The sequence below is a fragment of the Vigna angularis genome, chromosome 11 (genome assembly GCF_016808095.1).
Source record: "Vigna angularis cultivar LongXiaoDou No.4 chromosome 11, ASM1680809v1, whole genome shotgun sequence".
Taxonomy (NCBI): Eukaryota; Viridiplantae; Streptophyta; class Magnoliopsida; order Fabales; family Fabaceae; genus Vigna; species Vigna angularis.
This window is the reverse complement of record NC_068980.1, coordinates 4,905,598-4,927,329: the sequence shown is the minus strand read 5'-3', so window position 1 is coordinate 4,927,329 and position 21,732 is coordinate 4,905,598. Positions and strand designations below refer to the sequence as shown.

Below are 21,732 nucleotides of genomic sequence, written 5' to 3'. Positions count from 1 at the left end.
CTTAGATATTAGTTATGGATTTTTATAAATATTTATGAAAAATATATAATATCTTTAAAATATAAGTCTAATTCATGTAATTAATATTATTTATAATTTAAAATTTTAAGATAATAAATTTATTAATTTTTTATATATATTTACTCAATATAAAAATAATTTTATGATTTTCTTTTACTTATATTACTTATCATTTTCACGTGACATACTTACCTAAACCAGATATAATATTCAAGACGGACGGGACATTCAATTTTGATATCACTTATAAATTTTTTCAAAAACATTTATAAAAAAGATAAAATAAAAATAAAACATAAGTCGAAATTACGTGAATTATTAATATCATTTTCAATCATAAAATTTCGTATAACTTAACGTTCAAATTCAAATATATAATATTCTTATAATATATATTGAATTTATTATTTTAGGTGTAATTAATTATTTACATATTTATCTATATGTATAATTCTTAATTTCCTTTTAACTACCACTTGATTTGTATTTATATGTAGTCTATGCATGCATTTGTATGATATCTTAGTCTTTGATCGTAACGATGAAAAGAATAGTATAGGTTTGATGAGTTATTTTTGTAATGTTTTGATTAGTTAGAAGGCCGTCGGTGTATATTAAAGAGTGAAGAAAGGTGAGATGCGTAATTTGGAGGGAAGTAGAGTATTTAAGAGACATTTGTGGGTATGTGGTATCCATCGAATCACAATTAATGAAAGATGTTATATGTTGGTGTTATGGCTGAGATTTGTGACAGTGCGGTCTCATATACAAAACCTGACCCATCCACGTGCTCCAACAAGCATTTCACTGCTTATGCCAATTCTCCATTGGGACATTTCACCGCAAAATGGTACGCATTAAATATGCCAAAAATGACCTTACATTTTCTGTCTGTCACCATCTTTACCCACGCCCTACGCCACGCATATAAATCAATTTTATCAATACTTAATTCATTCATTTTAATTTTCATAACTTTTTCTTCATTTTTAATCACTTTATTCTTTTTAAATACAACAAGAGGTTAAAAATTATTTTATTAAAAAACAAAAAATTTAATGTCGAATATTAAAAAGTATAAAATAAATTATAGTGTATTTAAAATAGAAGAGAACGCAGGTGTGGTTTTATACTAGTTTTATTACACCAATCGAACTAGGTTCATGCCATTTCACCTGGTCTCCTTCAGTCACACACGAATATTTTACCTTTAATTAAACATGAAACGTATACCTTTTTACTCAACGGTTAAAAGCATATGTTGGTAGATCCATACCGCTGGAATCAAATCTAAAAACATTGGCAAACTTGTCTTCCAGAAAAATACCTATTTTTATGTATACAGGAAATAATCCTCTGTCTGAAGAGATGATTTAGTACGTTTTTTATAAAATAGTTAGTGATATTTGAATGATAGGAAAGACATAATAGAATGAAACAATTAAATCTAATGGTTTTTGCCCTCCGCAAAATAAATTCCGGGGGTTTTTCAAACCGCCGCAGTTTGAGTCGCCACAAACTATCTGCGGGGGTTTTTTACGACCCCCGGTATCACGTTCAATTTGCGGAGGTTTTTCTGCGGAGGGTAAAAACCTCCTCTATTACTGACAGTTATTTTGTGGGGGTTTTTAACCTCCTTTATTTTCAACTATTTGATCACAAAAGTTTCCTATATTTTTGTCAGTTTTTTCGTTTCATGATTATTAAAATATATAATATCGTTTTTTTTAATGATTATTAAAATATATAATAACTAACTATTTTCACCAATTTCTTTCTTTTCTTTTTTTTTTAATTTATTTTTAAAATTATTAAATACCAAAAAAATATAATTCCTCTGAATAAAAAATTGATACCATAGAACAAAAATCCTTGTGTAAGAAGGAATTTAGAAAAATAAATTGATAAACAATTGTATGTTACAGCAGGATAGACTAGAAGTCAATGTAATCCTAGTGCAGAAATAATTACAAAGAAAGAAATGTTATCCAATTCATAATAAACTAAATATAGTTTTATCCTAAAACAATATCATAAATTTCCTAAATGTTACTTCCATCAGATGATTGTCTTGTTCCCAAAGGAGACTCTGGCTCATTTGTATCATCACGAGCTTGCTGAAATAATATAAAAAATATTAATAAAATAAACTCAATTACATGTGCTCACATTTTGAAAATAATATATAAAAAATCAATCAAATAGAATAAACATCTTTGATCAAAGGGTAAATAAATTAATGCGTGCCTCTGACCACCACTCAAAAAAGAAACTTCCACCTGAAATGAACCTCAACACTCTTACAGCGGAAACAACAACTCTACAACAATAATCATAGTGGGAAGAAAAATTTAAAAACTTGTGTTATAGTACCCTATACATAAAGTTAACTATGCACATAAATCTTACTGCAACACAGATAATAAATCTTACTGCAACAATGAATAAAGCTAATTACAACACATATACTACATAAAAATCTTACTGCAACAATCAATAAAGCTAACTACAACACAGACATATACCTAATTCTCACACTATGCATATAAATCTTACTGCAACCATCATACTCAGAACTTGAATAATGAATAAAATATTGGAAAAGCACAACTTATCAACATCTGTTAAATTTATTTCCTAAACTCAATTGCATGTGCTGACAGTAATTATAGTAAATCAAGCATAATACTTATACTTATTTAGTAACTTACTTGAGGTTGAGGATTAAAGAAAGTAGCCAATTCATCAGGAATCTTTCCTTCCTTCATTATCATATATGCTTTCAACGCACCCAAGGTGGTTTGAACTTGGGATTCTAAATTCATGTACTTTTGTTCCCACTTATTAGAAGATGTTGATGATGTGGTAGTACCAGATGAACCAATGCTTAAATCTGAAAGTCGCATTCTTGTATTTCTGAATGAGTTAGTAGGAGCTGCTCCCAAACCCATGCATCGCACTCTCCCAGAATGCTCTGGGCCTAACACTCTACCAACAACATCATGAGGGGAAATCTGTGATTCATCTGCACTGCTTTGACTCAAACCCACTTCAATTTGTTCCTATAGGCATATAACAAGTTGTAGTCAAAGATCTAAATATTGGAGTATAATGTTTAAAAATATCATATTATAGCAAAACTAACCGCTATAGCCTTTGCCTCATCATTTACAAATGAGCCATCTTTTCTTTTATGAGTCTCAATATATAACATTCCACGACTAGGCAGCTCTCCACTATCCAAAAGCTAAATAAAAGGATAAGTTAAAATAAATAGTAAATTTTGAAAAATACTAAAAATCTTCATGTATACTAATATCACTACCATCTCATGTCTTCTTCTTGAGATAGGCTTAGAGCCACCAGTATGAGGAATTACTTGCTTCTTGCGATTTTCTCTATTTTTTTTACAAATCTCCTATAAAAGAAACCATTGTAAGTTGACATAACAATCAAAATAATAATATACACAAACAATTCATAGCCTAAACAATAATGAAACTTGTACCATTGTCTCCGGTTTTAGACGATATGTAACAAAGTGAGCCCATTGAGTTCTGTCTATACCGGTGGGCACATTACATATGATCTGATCTTTTGTTTTTGTTGGATCATAAAACTCATTCCATAAACTTTGTCTATGTGCAGCCCACTTCTTACCCAAAGTTAATTTGCAATATCGTTGGGCAGTAGCTTCAGTAGTCTTAAAACAAAATCGAAGCTTTTGAAAAAAAAGAAACATGGTTAGTGAGTAAAAAGTAAGTGTGCGGCATTTGAATACATGAATGATATATATACCTGTAACACTTCCTTAAAGCATTCTAAAAAGTAGGTGTTAGGCATGCCTGTTTTACCAGACCACCTTTCAAAATTAATGGGAAATAAATTATCATCTGTTGCCAATGTCCCACAAAATCCCGCAAGTACTCCTTGTCCTTCGCCTATAGCCATGCCTACCTCATCAAATTCTACAATGATGCGTTGCCCATTAGGTAAGTTACTCACTTCTCTGACCTTCACCTTTATTTTCTTGATAACTCCTTCTAGGTCTTTAACAATAAAAAACTTACTCAACCATAAGTAAAATTTAAAAAATTATGCATGCAGAAAAATAAATGACATATACCTATTGCATCGACAATCCAAAATGATGAAGATTCACGTCCAACATGTTTTTTGGATGTTGTAGGTTGCTCTATGTTTTCTGTGGGCATCGATGGTGTTGAGTTCAATGAATCATGTGATGAGGTCTCATTTGTTGGTGAAGGACTTATTAAAACATGTGGTTGTACTTCAATGGATTCAGACATTGTAGGATTTGTTGATGGTGATTGGTCTTCAATCACTGGAGAAGCCACTACTGTAGGATTTGTTGATGGTGATTGGTCTTCAATCACTGGAGAAGTCACTGTTGCAGCATTTGTTGATGGTAAAGTACCCAAAGATTCAGGTTGAGGTGATGATTTTTGTAGATTTCGGAATCGCTTGACCTTAGGCATGGCTACATATTTATGACAAATATTAAAACAAAGAAATGCATTAGGAAAAAATCTAATATATATGTCATTCTAATTACCTTTCAGCATTATAGGTTGCACTCACTCGTTACCTAAATTATCTCAACAACAACATTAACATTCATCTTTACTATTATAGTCTACAACAAGTCACACAAAACCACAAACCGTGAGCATCAAAAACTCTTAATACAACAGATTTTTAATGCAAATTAATGGGACAGCAGATTGGAAATGCCAAGAGAAGTGATTTGTTATGAACCTTGGGCTGGAAAAAAGAGGTGGCACTTAAAAGGATCCTAGGAGAAGGGTTGGGATTTATGCAGTGGGACAGCTGCAGTTGGGATTTATGAAAGTTCTTTTTGGTTGGACAAGTAGCTTCCCTTACAAGTGAGGTTCGGATGCTCAAATCTTATCTCATTGCAAACCTAAAGCCAGCCAAAATAGTTGATATCTCCAAGTGAGGTTTTTTCAAATTTAAGTAAGGGGAAGAACATGATCTATATTTTAGATATTTGGAGTAGCAATATTGTAGTCTGCAAAGGGATGAATAACCAGAGTGAATCACTTGTTTGATGCAGTACAGGACAGTTGCAATTGGGATTTATGCAGAAAAAAAGACACTAAATCTGCACCTAAATGATAAAATTGGCAATAAAATTGGAACTGCAGTTGCTAAATTCAATGGCAGTGTTTTAAATATGCATATGACACTTCAAACAAGTTTGTATCAGCAATTGGAAGGTGTCCAAATGTGAAAACAGTCAAGAAACATGCAGCAGCAGAAATGGACTTTCTTACTTCCAAATTCAACAAAATTTGATGGTTTCAATTGTGATTTTGCACATATTCAATCTGAACTTGCAAAAACTAGAATCACAATAATGCACAAATGCCAAATGCAGATTCAGAATTAAACTCTGTAACCAAAGATGTAAATACCTAAACTACACTAACACATATCTGTCAATGATCTAATAACTGAAATTTAACTTTGTAAAATTTACAAGTTCAACTCATGCAATCAGATTCAAGAAAATCAATTCTGAAATAATAATCACACATATGAATGAGTTAGGATCTTATTACCTTTCCAAATGAGACAGTGAGGTAATAAAGAGTCACAGTTCAGAAAAGGTAACTTCTTCTTAACCTGAAATTGAGAAATCAAACATGTGGTACATATAATCACATTAAGAAATCAACCATGAGTGAATTATACATGCATTGAAAATAATTGAAAATAATAAATGACTATTAATTATATTTTCAACTCATACATTTGACTAATTGATATCCTCGTCTAAATGATTTGTAGCCAATTGAACATATTCATTGTCATTACTATAAAATTTGTCCAATTCTTGATCTTGGTATGGTTCGTTTTCATATAACTCTTCTTGTACCTCTTCTCCCATTTCATACAAATCTCTTGGCTTTACATGCACAGCAACACTCCATCCTTCATTAACCACATCATCAACATAATATACCATTTGTGCTTGAGATGCCTCAATATAAGGTTCATGTTCTTCACGGTTTCCAATATGAATAAGTCTATCAAAGTTAACACAATTAAAATTCCATTGATCCTTTTTATATCCTCTCTCTCGTGTAGTATCTACCCACTTACACTTGAAAAGAACAACTTTGAATCGACCATAATAATTAAGCTCAACAATATCCTCCAACTTTCCATAATAGGATAAGTCTGCTTGCCTTAAGTTCCTATCAGCAGTACTTGAAACACAAGCTGTATTAGATGTTAAAAAGACACCACTATTTTGTGTTCTCAATCCCTCATCACGAGTCAATGTTCGAAATTTGAACCCATTGATGTTGTAAGCAGTAAATCTTCTAGCATTATCCAATGGACCTCGTGCTAGAAACTTCAAGTCAGTAGACATTGAATTTATTGTTTCTAGATTCATAATCTAAATAAGGAAATAATGTTAGATATAATTAAAAGAAAACTTGGTAAGTAAGAGAAAATGTTCTATTTGATCACCCACCCGCCTTTGAAACCAATCAACAAACTCTTTAAACACTCTAGTTTCTATCTCAGTTGTTGAAGGTCGCCTTCCTTTTGATCTTCTTTTTATTAGATCTCTAAATTCACTACAAAAATTAATTACATTATATGCATAAAATACAAGAATAATGTAGTTCAATTTGTTTAACTACAAATCACACACTTAATGTAGTGTACTTACTCAACAAACGGTGTGACTATCGCACAATTTAAAAGCACGTATCGATGGGCTTGTAGCTTTTGCATATGAGTTAGAGTAAACATTGAGGAACCTCCTACCACCTTCCCACCTAATGGGAATATAGATGAAACAAAACACTCATTATCATTTGGGTTATCACAAACACGTCGTTGTCTATTGAACCTTGTCTCTATATCTTCAATGTATCTAGAACAAAATGTAAGAGACTCTTCAGCTAAGTATCCCTCAGCTATAGAACCTTCTGGTTGTGCCTTGTTTCGTACAAAGGTCTTTAAATGACCTAATTCCCTATAATAATGATAAATAATTAAATTAAATAAATTGGATACATATAATATCATACCTTGAACCAAAAATAGTTAGCAATTACCTCTCTATAGGATACATATATCGATAATGAACTGGACCTCCGAGCTTTGCTTCCTCTACCAAATGGACAGTTAAATGAACCATAACTGTGAAGAATGATGGTGGGAATAACATCTCTAAGTGGCAAAGTGTAACCACAATACGATTTTGAAGCATTTCAAGGTCTTCAAGATTTAAGCTTTTACTACAAAGGGCCTTAAAGAATGAGCAAAACTCCACCAAGGTTGCAGTGACATGGTTTGGTAACAAATTACGTATTGCCAATGGAAGTAATTGCTCCATAATAATATGGCAATCGTGACTTTTTAGTCCTGATATTTTATGTTGAACATCATCAACACATCTAGAAATGTTACTTGAGTAACCATCAGGTACTAAAACATTTTTCAAAGTTTTGAGAAACAACTTTTTGGTATCACGAGTTAGTGAAAACAAAGCAAGGTGATGTCTTCCATTATCATCTGGCCAAAGATCCTGTCTTATGCCCATTTCCTTCAAATCTTTCCTTGCATTAAGATTGTCTTTGGATTTAGGCTTTTCATTCAACAAAGTATAGATTAAATTGTCAAATACATTCTTTTCAATGTGCATGAAGTCTAAATTGTGACGTAACAAATTAGACTCCCAATATGGAAGTTCAAAGAAAATGCTTCTTTTATTCCACTGTTTAACTTCTTGTCTACATCTTTTTCCTCTACCATCCAAATGAATTCCTCTCCCAAATGTAACATTAATATTTTCCACTTGCCTAAAAATATCAGATCCTGATAATTTTAGTGGTGGATTCCGTTCTTCAGTGCTTCCATCAAAGCGAACACGATTCAATCTAAATCTATGGTTTCTACTTAAAAAGCGACGATGTCCCATAAAACACCACTTCCTACTATGAGGAAGACGACAAGGTTCTGCATCAAAGTTACAAGTAGGGCAAGCTAAACCTGTGTGTGTGTTCCAACCAGATAAAATACCAAGGCCAGGAAAGTCACTAATTGTCCACATAAGAGCTGCTCGCATTCTAAAAGTTTCATTCAATGAAGAATCAAAGGTCTCCACCCCATCATTCCATAGCTCACGTAACTCATCCACAAGGGGTTGTAAGTATACATCAATACTATTTCCAGGCATCTGCTTACCTGGAATGATCATGGATAGGATCAATGAAGTGTGCTTCATACAAAGCCAAGGTGGAAGATTGTATGGAATTAAAAACACTGGCCAAATACTATAAGTAGAACTCATAGTGCCAAAAGGATTAAAACCATCACTGGCAAGGCCTAAGCGAACATTTCGAGGATCTAAAGCAAATTCAGGATGCATTACACTAAATGTCTTCCATGCTTCACCATCCCTTGGATGCCTTATAACTCCATCCTTGTTCTCTGAAGAATGCCATCTCATATGCTCTGCAGTCTTATAGCACATAAACAATCTTTGCAATCTTGGTTTCAAAGGAAAGTAACGTAAAACTTTTGCAGGTTGCTTTTTTTTCTTCTTTGGGTTCCATCTAGATGTACCACAATGTTTGCATGTTTGCAAATCTTTTTCATCATCTCTTAAATATAACATACAATGATTTGGACATGCATCTATTTTGGTATAGTTAAGACCAAGTTTGTTGATGATTTTCTTAGCCTCATAAAAAGAAAGAGGCAACTTTGCTTCACTAAATGCATCTCTTAGCAAATCTAGGATCATAGTCATTGCCTTGTCACTTAATCCACACAAAACCTTGATATGATATAATTTGATTACAAACTCTAATTTTGTGTACTTGCTCCTGTCACACAATATTTGATTTCCGTCATTGAGAAACTCATTAAATTCATTATGATTCTCCCTTGGCCTTTCATTAATAACATCATCTTCACCCAATGGTTGTGATCGGCCTATATTAGTACCTTCTTGCCTATAATGTCCAAATGCTTCATTCATCATTTTTTCCATTGGATTTTCAAAATGAAATGTCTCTTGTGACTCATTTTCATTTCTAGAAATATCTTGTCTTTGCCTCTCACCATGAAGATTCCAAATAACATAATTTATGGGAAATTGTTTTAAAATCAAGTGCTCCTCAACTATGCCTCTAGCTTGCCATTTCACAAACCCACATTTGGGGCATGGACATCGAATTGTGTCTCCAGAGGCCCCATTCTCAAAAGCAAAATCTAGGAATTTTTGCAAACCAATTGAGTATTCAATTGTATTTCGGGGCTTAGTTATCCAAGATTTATCCATTCAAAAATATTCCTAAACAAAATGAAATACACTAACACATGAAAAAGAATACAATATTCATGGAAAATACAAATAAATAATGAATTAGAAAAAAATGAAATACTTGTTTCTAAATGGATTGAAATACTTGTTTCTACTAACCTTGAAGCAGTGAGATTGCAATACATAAAAGAGAAACCTGCAACATCAATTATGAAAAAAGAAAATTATCGTTGAGGAAAGAAGGAAGAAAATGTGAGTTGGAAGAAAAAGATAGTTTAATCACTGTATATTTGTGGTCCAAAACTAGCTAGGAATGTGGTCATTTTAAATCACTGTACTCTATCATTTTCTTGAGAATATAATAGTACCACGTGTCTTGTTCTTTTTTGCTCACAAAACATTGCCGGTTCAATCATCATCTCCTTATAACACCCAACGAATATTTTTTTTTCCTTTTAGTTTTGTTTTCCTTGGTATAACACCAGCCAGTACTAAAATTATTTTCTTGTCACCCTATTTATACGCCTTAAGAATTTTATACTGAAACAATGATTCACAAACACTCATGTTACATGCAAAAATGAAAACGCATTAAATAAAAAAGATATATATATATATATATATATATATATATATATATACATGTATATATATATATATATATTATATATTAAAATAGATACATATAGATATAGTAAAAAAGCATGGCACATAATATTTTTGTTATATACAAATACTTATCTAGCATGTTTTGTTTTTCCTGTCACATCGAGTCACCATGTATCATACATCTCTTTATTCCTTAGTTGTCAAATGCATCATTTTCCATTTTGAATTTTTTCTCCAAAGCAACTTTGATGTTGCAGAGTACTACTAATTAACAAATATCACATAGCAAAATCCAACAAAAGAAACGCTTCAAAAACAAGAGGGTCCACTACTAGTGGCAAGTAACAACCATTTGAAAACTCCATTCATGGAAGGTGCTTCTGGTGTGGGACTCCATTCACGTTGATATTTTATATACATAATATAGCTTTTGTAAATAAAATAGTCATAGTTATAACTATGAAGCGAAAAGCTGCACGACTGTATTTAAGGTCTACAATGGATTTTTTTTTTCTATTTTATTTCAGCAGAAGACAAAGGAGTTACTATTGTTATTTCACAATTTTTTTTTCTAATATTTAGAAAAAAGACTAATAATAATCAGCTGAATCCGGCACCACTAAGACACCTTACACTCTAACTATGATCTATTGAACAATTTAATCACATATCAAAACTGAAACTGCAGCTTCAAAAGTACGAAGTGATACAAGTTATGTTGAGATACAAGAAAAAAACAGATCAAATGAAGATAAAGGAGTGCCACTTATTTTGAAGTTTCCAACACCAGATTGGAGAAAGAAATATTTTTAATCATTCTTTTGGTCTTGTAGTTATAAAAATTCTCACTTTTAATCTCTCGATTTAACATAATCATTTTTCAGGCCTTAACTATATCATTTGTAATCCTTTTAGTCTTTGCATACATCATTTTAATATCTTCTATTTTTTTAATCCCTTGTAGTCCCTACAAAGATGACTGAATAAAAATGAAAACTTTTGAACAGGAGAAAATTAGTATAAAAAGAACCTTTTCACAAAACCAGAATTGAGGAAACCATAAGCAGTACACCCTTCATTTTCCATTTAAACCAAATAAAACCCATTTCAATGAGAAATTCAGTGAATCAACACAAGCTCTTAACTTTCACACAGAAACAGAACAATGTGAACCTCCTCACTCAAATACTCACTCAAGCAACACCAATAAGTCAAAAACATGTGACTAAGAGAACAACACCAAAACCGCAAGATCCTCAACCAGAGTCAGAGTCACGTCCACAACCAACAATAGAACAAAAAAAACAATCACTACAACAAGCCAACAATAACAAGAGGAAGACCATGGAATAAGGGCTTTCACCTGAGACTGACAGAACAAGACCGAGATACAGCGGCATAGCTACTGTTGTATGGTAAAAAAACAATTATACACCAAAGAGAAGTAAGAAGGGTGTTAGAACAATTTACCTCAGGTTGTAGCACGACTGGAAGCTTCACCGTCGACCCGTCCACGCAACCACCGCTACAGCTCCGTCTACCAACGGTTCCGCGACTACGAACCAGTGTGCGAGGAAGAGACGAAGGAATGAAAACGCAAAAATGAAGAAAAGGATTTTAGGGTTTCGATTTTAGATCAATGAATTTTTTAGAGGGAGATGGGTTTCGGGATTTTTAGACGAAATATTTCAGAGGGAGATGGGTTTCGATATTTAGATCAATGAAATTTTACAATTTAAAAAAATAATTAGTTTAAAAGTTTTATTTGAAGGAATTATAAAATTGTTTTATTTGAAGGGGTTATAAACCTCCCTTGAAAACCATTAAAACTCCCACTATCATTGACAGTTTCATAATTTAAATTAAACATTATAAAATATGTTAATTTGAGGGGGTTTTTCATGACCTCCTCTAAATAACCTCCTCTAAATAATTTTTTTTTGTAGTGATTTGACAGTTTAAAAATAAAATTGATTTTTGAATAATTAAACTTTATAGCATATCATCAAAATACAATAAAAACAAAGTATATACTTTTATTGGAGAGAAAATTATTAAGTTACTTTTATCGTAATTAACGTCACGTTTATAACTAACTTTTACACCTCTCTTATCACAACACAGCTTTTAGCTATTGGTTTCTTTTAAAATTGTAAACAAGTTAAAAATATGAATGTCTAAGTTATTTTTTATAAACGTAATATCTATTTTTTTAAAATTTAATATTAAATACATTTATTATTGTAATTACTTGTGTGGATTTATAAATGAAAATAAAAAAGAGAAAGGTAAAAAAAGATAACATAAAGTTGTATGAGAAAAAAATATGAAAAGTAAAAAATAAATAAAAAGGTCATAACTAAATTGATTTTAATGATAAAAAAATATATTGAAAAATTCAACTAAAAGGTAAGAGGAGATAACTTCAAAAAAAAGTTCATCTGTGACTCACTTATGGAACTCGATTTTGTAAAATGCAAAATTTTAGAAGTTATATTATAATAGTTATGGATACAGAGTATAACCTCTCATTTTAAACATTTTTTGTCTCGCTAAAACTTTTTTGGTCAAAACTCTCTCTCGGGAAGGAAAATAAATAACGAAAAAGTACACTATAAGTTATAAACATTTAACTAATTATAAACTACTAACTGAAATATGTTACATTCTATGTATTAGGTATAGTCTATCCGGTCAAATGTTCCAACATGTAAGCATCGTTACCCACACTTCTAGTGCCTATAAAGAACCTTTCCAATTTATAAAGAATTTACCTCTCTTTAACTACCATTGTTGTATCACTTAGTATTTTGTATTTATTCTTTGTGTATATCTCTAGGATGCTTCTAGTTTTGAGATATTGGATAAAGGTTGCCATCTATGTTTCTTCTCCCATTTCTTCTTCCATACACTAATATATTCTCATATAACATAATTACTTGTTAATCTTGAATTAATTCTTTTCTTCTTAACTTAATTGTGATTTATGTTAACTAAGATTCTAACTAATATGATATTGTATTGATCGAATAGGTGTAAACTAAGTATATATTGATTTAATAGATTGAGATATATTTGATCAATAATAGATTTTATATTATCATGTCGGATAAATACTTAAATGTATACTATATATTAAAAAAAATACAAATGTTTGTTTTTTTTTCTCTCCAATTACTATACATCTAATAAAACAAACGATAAATGTTTAAGATTTGTTTGAAGTGATATTAAACACAATATAAACGAAAACTCTTAAAATTTGATATGGTTTTTAGTTCAAAACTTTAAAACTAAGTTTACAGATTTTTTTAAAGATATTCAACTTCTTTTTAATCTTTATTTAATATAAAAATTATACATAAAAATTTTAAACACTTTGTAAGAAAAATATTAACTATTTTTAGCTGCAGCAGAAGAAAATAAATTCCTCTTCAACAAATTCACAAATTTATGCGTTGAAAATGAAAACAAGCAAGGCGCAAAAAGTTTAGAACGTTATCCAGTTTTATTTGGAACGTATTCGAAGGAAAGAGAAAAATGTAAATGTAAAAATGATATTGAACCCACCAAGTATGGTATAGCTTAAAAATAACTGATTAATACGGATGGTCGCATCAAAAGTACTTAATGTAATAAGGTATATGATTAATTATTCTCTTACTAAAGATATAATTTACTCTAATAAATCTTCATTTAATATGTATGCTTTTCGAAATACCGTTCACACTTTTTTTGTCGATATAAAATGGACAAAAACAAAAATGTCGAAATTTTTTTGTAAGCATGCCATCACATCAGACAATTAAAAGTTGTTCAGAAATAGTTGAAAGTGTGTTATTGATTGATGCCATACAAAACCAAGCACTTGAAATAAAAATAGGAAAAAGGAATGGGATGTGTGAACCTACAAGAGTCCGTCGCATCCAAGTTCCAACAAACACAGAGAATATAAAAAACACAGATAATATGCAAAAAAGGAGGGAGCTGAAGATGAAAGTGTAGGGGCCCCAACCACACTCGTTCAACATTGGATGAGGAAAGTGTCACTGTTTTCCAATGCTTGCGTAGTATTATATACTATTTTTTAACCTTTTAACTGCAACTTTACGTTAATTTAAACGTCAAAGCTAAAGGGCCATCATGGTAATGATTGTGGTGCTGGCTAGGGTGGTAGTAGTGAAAGCTTCTTTCATTCTCTTCTGAATTGTAACTGGTTCCGTCTCCATCATCGCCAACTTGCCATGACACAGGTGAAAGTACCTTAACTAGTTCCTTATAGTCCTTTCTCACCCTTTCAAACTCTCCAAACCAATAATAAAGAACTACACGTTTTCTTTCTTTTCTTGGCTCCTCCATTTGAAACACTAGATTTTTTCTCTGTCGTTTTCTTTCTCGCCGCTTCATGTCTCTGCGTCGTTTTCTCTATACACACAACGTAGTAGTAGTCCGTGTTTCTTACCTCCTACTTCTTGTTTCTGCATATTCAACAATAATGCTTTCAAGGTGTCTCCGCTGTGCCTCATCCAGTTTTTACCTTTCTTTCAAAACTGGGAGGTCTCTGTGGATGTGTGAGGGCGCAGATCCATTTCAAGGGAGCCCTACAACTAGGGTTTTCACTCGCTATTTGTGCCTGCCACTAAGAGGTGTCTAACGTTGTCGTTGTGGTTTACGTATAGCTTTTAGGTTTTTCTTTTTTTGTTTTTGTTCTTGTAGTGCTAATTGTGTGGTTCTCGTTCGATGTTTTTGTTACCGACAGAGAGGGTTAGATATTGCGCTGTTTGGTGGGTGGAAAAGCATCATATTGGAGCTGTTTTTTGAGAGAACTATTACTTTTGGTGTCTGGTAAGGGAGGAAGCGCTACCTCTCGACCCTTGACCCTGGACCTTTTTCTTTTGTTTTGTTTTTTTTTTTGCTGCAACGAGTTAAGTTACAGTGAGGATTGAGAAAGGAAACCAGAACGAGAAGCTTTATTCGAAACATGTACAAGGTGGGAATATTATAGAAAATTATGAAGTTAGATCGGTTTCTTCAGACTTCACTCACAGTCTTGTCTTGCCTTGTGTATTGTATTATTGTTATTTATGACGGAGGGTTGCTGCTGCAGTCTCTCTCTCTTATTTATCTCTTTCTTTGGGTGTCTGTAGTGCAATGTTTTTTATATATTAAAATAATAATTTCTGAAATTATACTAGGGTAAAGGGTGTAATAAATGTTGTCTACTTACTAATTTGTATTTTTCTTGTTCAAAATTTAACCCATATGGTGATGCGGAATTTCTGTGCAGGAGATAGCAATTACAGTGGCTAAGTTTCTGCAGTGACTGATATATCTTCTGAGAGGCTTTCATCCAACGTTTAGAAGAGGTTTTCTCATCGGATTGTTAAACTTGGTGAGTGGGAAATGAGCAGTTTAAGGCCTGAGTCTCATGTGGCACAGCAAATTCGGCGCGAAAAATTGAGAATCCAAAACAGTTCTCAACCTCTGCACGAATTTCCCAACAATCTTGAACCGTTATCGTTACAGCCGGGGTTTAATAACTTTGACCTTCTTCATGTTAGGAATGTTAGAAACGCTAACATGCTCGACGAACCAGTTGTTTATCCACCAGAAATGCCAAACTTCTCCACTTTGAACCCCTTGTCTACTCCAAAGAACGCTTTGGAGTATCATCAAGAAATAGGTGCAGCTGAAGCGAGTAACAGGCTGATGATGAATCAGTATGGTTCATTTTCCCATTCCATGCCCTCTATTCATTCTTCCCACAAGGAACAGTGTGAACTTCGTAATTTGGGAAATTGGAGGAACAGTGCTCCCCAACAAGGATCTGATTGGTTTATAAATTATCCAAGTAATGCCAATTCTTTTTTGTCTTCTGAGCTCAGCAACGTGTCTTCTTACAACGAACTAATGGATGCACAGTGTAGCAATGCATCTGATGAAATCAGTGGTAGAGAAATTCAAAAGCAATTAGGTGGACTGCATAATCCTCCTCCTCCTCCTCCACTGTATCAAAATGCTTTGCAAGATATTGTGAAGTCTGCCTCTATCAGCGCCCACACTAGGCAAGACATGACTTCCCTAATGCAGCAAAATGACCACAGCATTTGGGTGGGCAATAGTACTGAAGTTGAGCTTCAACAGCCGAGTTATGGAAATCAGCCAAATCCGTTGCGTTTTGGATGGACAAATCGAGCAATAGATAACATCCCGAGTGATTCACTTCCTCAGAGCTTATCCTTGTCACTTTCATCGAACGCACAACCCAAGCCTTCTGTTTCTCAACATGAGCAAGGGTCTACATCCGATGATCCTCGTTGTTTGAAGTATATGATGCCGTCTATTGTCTCTAGAGATTTTGCGAAATCACTTCAAGACACGGTGGGAATGCCTTCGAAGAGTACTATAAGTTACCGAAGTGTGGGTCCCCTTGGCCCTTTTACAGGGTATGCTACTATTCTTAAGAGTTCAAGGTTCTTAAAGTCTGTCCAACAGTTGTTAGATGAGATTTTCTGTGTATCTGGTGCAAAGTTTGCGAAATCATATGATGTTTCAGAACGTGTTTCTCCAGAAGTTAGTGCTTCTACTTCTGCGGATACTGTTACTGTCAATAACACCGGGTTTACTGCAAAAGGTAGCAACTCAGGTTCTTCATCAACTATGTTGTATAATGTGTCAAAGGAAAATTGTTCTGATTTGGGAGTTGGAAGTAGCTTTGGACTTTCTTCGCGGCCAGATTATCAACAGAAGAAAGCAAAACTGCTGTACATGCATGAGGAGGTTTGTTTTCGCTGTTTCCATAACCTGTTTTATATTTTCTTTTCCCATGTATTTGTCTTTGCACATTAATGTCTGTTTGAAACAACTTACTGTTAATATGGAAAAGGACAAATGCTTTTTCGCTGCGTGTGCTGCAACCAACAGGTCTTGATATCTACAATGTTAAGAGAAAATCCGTTTAAACCTCACTTTCGAGGGAGAATATAGGGAAAACAAAATGGTGACCCTGTTCATGTTTTAATTTGTCATTTTGCTTTCTATGTGCCTCGACTTTTGCAGCTTCTGGTAGTCGGAACTTCTTGCTATGTTTGTTACCTGTGAAGTTATCATCATAGATTTGATCTATAGTTCACACATAAAGGCTTAAACGGTATCCTAAGAAGAGTAACGGAGTAATGTTTGTTCACCCCTTGTGAAAAACAAAGGGAAAGGAATATAAAGGTCCCATCACATAATGACATTATATAAATATAATATCACCTTGATTGTTGGTAATGATAAGAGATTATTGACTGCTTTTGGATTAACCTCCTCATGGTCAAATCAAAACCTTTTCAGTTACTTTCTTGTTCATTGTGTGGTCTCTTTTACCTTGTTCCTTTGCTTTGTTGGCATTGCTTGATCTCCCTTTTACATTTAAGTTGCAGGTTTCTCCACACAGAAAATTCGAAAAAGAAGATGAATAATGGAATTGATAATATGGTCCAATACTCATGTATATATAAATAGATTTCAAAAAGCACATGTCAGTTCCAATATTTTCTTCCTGGAATGATTGATAAGAAACAAATTCTATATTGAACTTATTTTAGAATAATAAAATAATAGTTCTTCCTTTTGGTTGTAGACCTCGGACGTCTGCTAATTTCTTTCTTCTATCATTTATTTATGCTTATCACGCATTTGTGCTCAATTTTTTTCCATTTTAATTACTCATGCTTTGTTTCTTTGGTAAAATATTCCAGAAGTGGAGTCTCTTGTGTCTACCAAGGACGACATGACAGTAGTTTTGGACATAAGCGAAACTATGAAATAAGAATTTTTGTTAGAATATTTTGCAAACGAAAAGAATCAACTAGTTATTCAAATAAAAATGATTGATTTTTTATTCAAAAGAGAAAATATCAAGTATTTTTCTTGTTTATTTAATCATCCCAAGTATCAATATAATTACTTTTATTAATTGGCATCACCATGAAACTCTCTATCTATGTATGTTAGTTTTAAAGATATCTCTAATGTTGCCAACATCATGATTGTAGCTAGTGAATATCAATTATATTGATATCTTCAGCACTTGTATTATCTTCAAAAAAATGTGAAATCTTTAAAAACTCTAATTTGGTAATCCTTCCATCATATCTACAAACGAGTAACATTTACTACATGACTTTGTGAATTCAGTTTCATACTTAAATACCCCAAAATATCCTCTTATGCAACCACTTAAAGTACTGAATCAAAGATTCTGAACTGTAAGTTTTGTAGGACGACTATTCTTTACTAATGGTTGAGTTGGTTACTGTAGTTTCAGGCCTAGGCAGAGCAAAAGTTGGAAATGCACCCAATCACTCTCCTTCATTGTACACACACTAACTCATCAGTGTTCCTAATTTTGTCAGGCATTTGCTTCCAGTACACGGTAATTTTTAAAACCTATCTAGGATGCACATGTGTGCAAGAATAGTGTTAGTCAACCGGTCAACCATGTAAACTACACCTTACAAAGTTTAGTACTATATTCCAAACATCATCAGGAAATATTTAGTACATGGAGGCTATGCCCTACCTTGTTACTGTCAACTTGGTCAAACTGACGGGGTATTCGTGCTTACTTTCAGTGATGTACTTCAACATGCTGGTAATATTTTGCCAGAAAGAATTTTTTATTGTTATATGAAGTCATAAATGTTAAAAAACTCATGTTATTTTGCTTCGTCGTAACTTTTTCTCGGCATGCAACAGTAATACAGTTCCTTGATAAATGTAAAGTTAGGTTATAATGAATTTGGTCCTAGGAAGGTAGAGTGATTTTGCTAGTTAAAATTTTGGCGAAGCATTGCTTTTTGATTTGGGTTAATTTTGAAAAGTTGCTTTTTGTAACTGTTGCGTTGGGCCACTGTTATAGGTTACGAGGCAATGCAAGCAGTACCATCTACAAATGCAGATGGTTATTTCTTCGTTCGAGTCAGTGGCGGGTCTTAGTTCTGCTACTCCTTACGTCTCCATGGCTCTCAAGTCAGTATCAAAACACTTCAGATGTTTAAAAAATTCTATCTCAGATCAGCTGAAGCTTGTAAGCGAAGCCTTGGGAGAGGATGTGTCAATACCCTCTTGCAGTACTGGCAGTAAAGCTGACACTACTATGGCAAGGATAAGATGCAGCATGGACCAAAGTTTTCTAAAGAACAAATCTGGCAGAGGGAGTACTACGGATCTTCTTGATCCACAACAGCATGTGTGGAGGCCCCAGAGAGGCTTGCCAGAGCGTGCAGTGGCAATTCTTAAAGCCTGGTTATTTGAGCATTTTCTTCATCCGTATGTTTGTCTCTATGTCTCTATTTCTTGCTCCGTGACTCTTTTCTCTATTCAACACAGACATTTGGATTGAACATTGTGGCTTTTTTGCTGTTTAATTTCTTTTCAGTTACCCTACAGACACTGATAAACACATGCTCGCTAGTCAAACAGGTCTATCACGGAATCAGGTGGGGGCCTTTTCCTTCAAATTCATTATTATGTCTCTAGGCTTTTTATTGATTGAATTTTTATAAATAATTGATATATGTTCACGTTCGCAGTTTAATATGTTCTTTATTTGATGGAAATTAATCTGTTAATAGTATACATGTTGATCTACTGTTCTAAGGTAGTGCCATAGTATTCAATTTAACAGACATATCTAATGGTCTGGTTAATTAATGTATGTTAGCATCATCATCATAATATATCATTTTGCTATTAGTTCACTCACTGACAATAATAATATAAAGTAATATACCGTGTTAATCTTTTTGGCTTCTGGTTCTTTGTACAGTCACTAACTATACTTACATGATATTTCATGTTATATTTCACTACTGAAACAATGATTGATTAATGAAGGTATCAAATTGGTTCATAAATGCTCGAGTACGAGTATGGAAGCCAATGGTTGAGGAAATACACATGCTTGAAACAAAAGCAACAGGCACCAGAGAGAAGAGTGGTAAACATGAGGGAACATCTTCTGGCCCTGAAGGTGGTGATAGCAGCCAACCTAGAGTGGATAAGCCTTTGAGAAATATTGGTATGAATTCAATACCTGAAAATAGATTTGAGGGCATGGAAATGGAATCAAGCAATGCTGAAGAAAGAGGGTTAAGTGAAGAAGAATGGAGTCAAGAGAAAAGATCTAAATTGGAATGCCAAATGACTTCAAACAATATGGATGGTACATTGATGGGTTTTATGCCATACCGACGCGGTGGCCTTGAGGTTGGTGGACTTGATTCTGTGTCACTAACGTTGGGTCTTAGACATGGCGTTGAAGGAGTACAACATCAACAACAATTGCAAGAGGAGCAGCTTCGACATCATCACCTCGGAGGGCACATGATCCGTGACTATGTGGGCTGATTGTAGTAACTTCGTGATGGGATAATCAAAGTGGACACCCTCTGGGGTACTCTGATCACATGCAACTTTGCTTCAGACTGCGAAATTCTGAACTAAAACTGGATGGCAAACGTTCAAATACTGTTCAACAAGGGCATCACTACCAAATGAAAGAAGATAGGGTATAAGGTGGAAGAAGGCTGAGGAGTAAAATATATGAATATATGATGGAAAAATTTCCTCCTCTCTGAAGAAGAGTGGTGAATAAAGATGTAATGGTTTTATTAATGTTTTAATTATTATACAGCAAACTTTTTATTATATCTTTTTATTTTGTTAAATTTAAGTAACTCAAATTTTCAGTTCAGCGATTCTAAAACTTGAGTAAACTTTAAACCATCTGTTTTGCCGGAGCTGAACAAGTAAATATTTGTGAACTGGTTAAAATAGTTAGTTATATAGACATTTTCTATCTTTGTAACATACTATTTATCGATCATTAGATGAACATTTTCAACTAAATAATTATGAAGGAGATTTTCTTAAAATTTGGGTCCAGTTCTAACCCTTTTTCTGACATATTTAACTCTATTTTTCTGATATGAATTTTTTATATTCAATAATCATTATGACTGATCTGGAAAATGTACTAGTTAGTGGATTTAGAAACAGGCGTTGGTGTAATCTTAAAAATTTGATTTGAGTCTTGCCTTCATGTTACAAAAATAAAAATTGTTTCTAATTTGGACAGCTTATTTAGGAGAGTTGGATTTTTCAGCTAACTATAAAATGATAAATAAATAATTTAAATTCTACAAACTTAGTTATTAGAAGCACATTATTGATGAAAAGACATGCATTTATTTTGTAAGAAATGGTAGGAGCACAGGGAAGCAAACAAAGCGTCTAATATCTTTATTTATGAACAGAAAACGATGATCATAATTACTACTGCACTCCTTTATAGGTACACACTGATCGAAGGGGACACAACATACAGGTACTGAGATATAGGCTCAGTTCTACGAGTACTGAGAAATTCTTGTATCTGTGAAAGGAACAGCCAGGAATTTCTCGTAATCTACTTTCACACACATACATGTCTACCAGTAACTGATTTATTTATCAAACATTTCGCACAAAGTTACACATATATATCATCTTCATCTATGTATAGCAGCCATATATTTGAATTCCTCGTCACAAAGTTGCATGTGTGATGGTTCTTGTGAGGGAAGAAGCATGCCCTTGAGATGATTAACCATGGGTTTTTCTTAGTCCCCCAGGTTTGCCATAATTATAATTAGAATTATCGTCATTGACATGATATTGGACAGAGGCAGGTTTAACAAAATCATTACCACGAGTGACGTCAAAGTGGGCTCTGG

General features: G+C 33.2%; 3 protein-coding genes across 6 annotated transcripts; 1 reads left to right on the top strand and 2 right to left on the bottom strand.

Moving 5' to 3' along the window:
- Positions 1–2,063: 2,063 nt before the first annotated feature.
- LOC108332922 (uncharacterized) lies at positions 2,064–4,520 on the bottom strand. The gene is made up of 7 exons (XM_017568222.1): positions 4,148–4,520; positions 3,820–4,070; positions 3,530–3,724; positions 3,347–3,439; positions 3,167–3,268; positions 2,733–3,083; positions 2,064–2,138 (listed from the first exon to the last, which is right to left on the bottom strand). Exons 1-7 carry the CDS (start codon positions 4,518–4,520, stop codon positions 2,064–2,066), a joined length of 1,440 nt encoding a protein of 479 aa, XP_017423711.1.
- Positions 4,521–5,824: 1,304 nt separating this feature from the next.
- LOC128194751 (uncharacterized) lies at positions 5,825–9,376 on the bottom strand. Its single transcript, XM_052870778.1, has 3 exons — positions 7,143–9,376; positions 6,853–7,060; positions 5,825–6,472 (listed from the first exon to the last, which is right to left on the bottom strand). The coding sequence occupies exons 1-3, from the start codon at positions 9,374–9,376 to the stop codon at positions 5,825–5,827; spliced, it is 3,090 nt and encodes a 1,029-aa protein (XP_052726738.1).
- A 4,639-nt stretch (positions 9,377–14,015) lies between these two features.
- Positions 14,016–20,710, top strand: LOC108333433 (BEL1-like homeodomain protein 9). Of its 4 annotated transcripts, none has more exons than XM_052871173.1 (6): positions 14,016–14,613; positions 14,727–14,812; positions 15,255–16,747; positions 18,876–19,285; positions 19,395–19,455; positions 19,853–20,710. In XM_052871173.1, the coding sequence occupies exons 3-6, from the start codon at positions 15,371–15,373 to the stop codon at positions 20,363–20,365; spliced, it is 2,361 nt and encodes a 786-aa protein (XP_052727133.1). In that variant the 5' UTR covers positions 14,016–14,613; positions 14,727–14,812; positions 15,255–15,370; the 3' UTR covers positions 20,366–20,710. The 4 variants fall into 4 exon arrangements, with proteins under 4 accessions (XP_052727133.1, XP_017424355.1, XP_017424356.1 ...); XM_017568866.2 differs by having other exon boundaries at positions 14,727–14,957; XM_017568867.2 differs by lacking the exon at positions 14,727–14,812 and having other exon boundaries at positions 14,017–14,220.
- Positions 20,711–21,732: the final 1,022 nt, after the last annotated feature.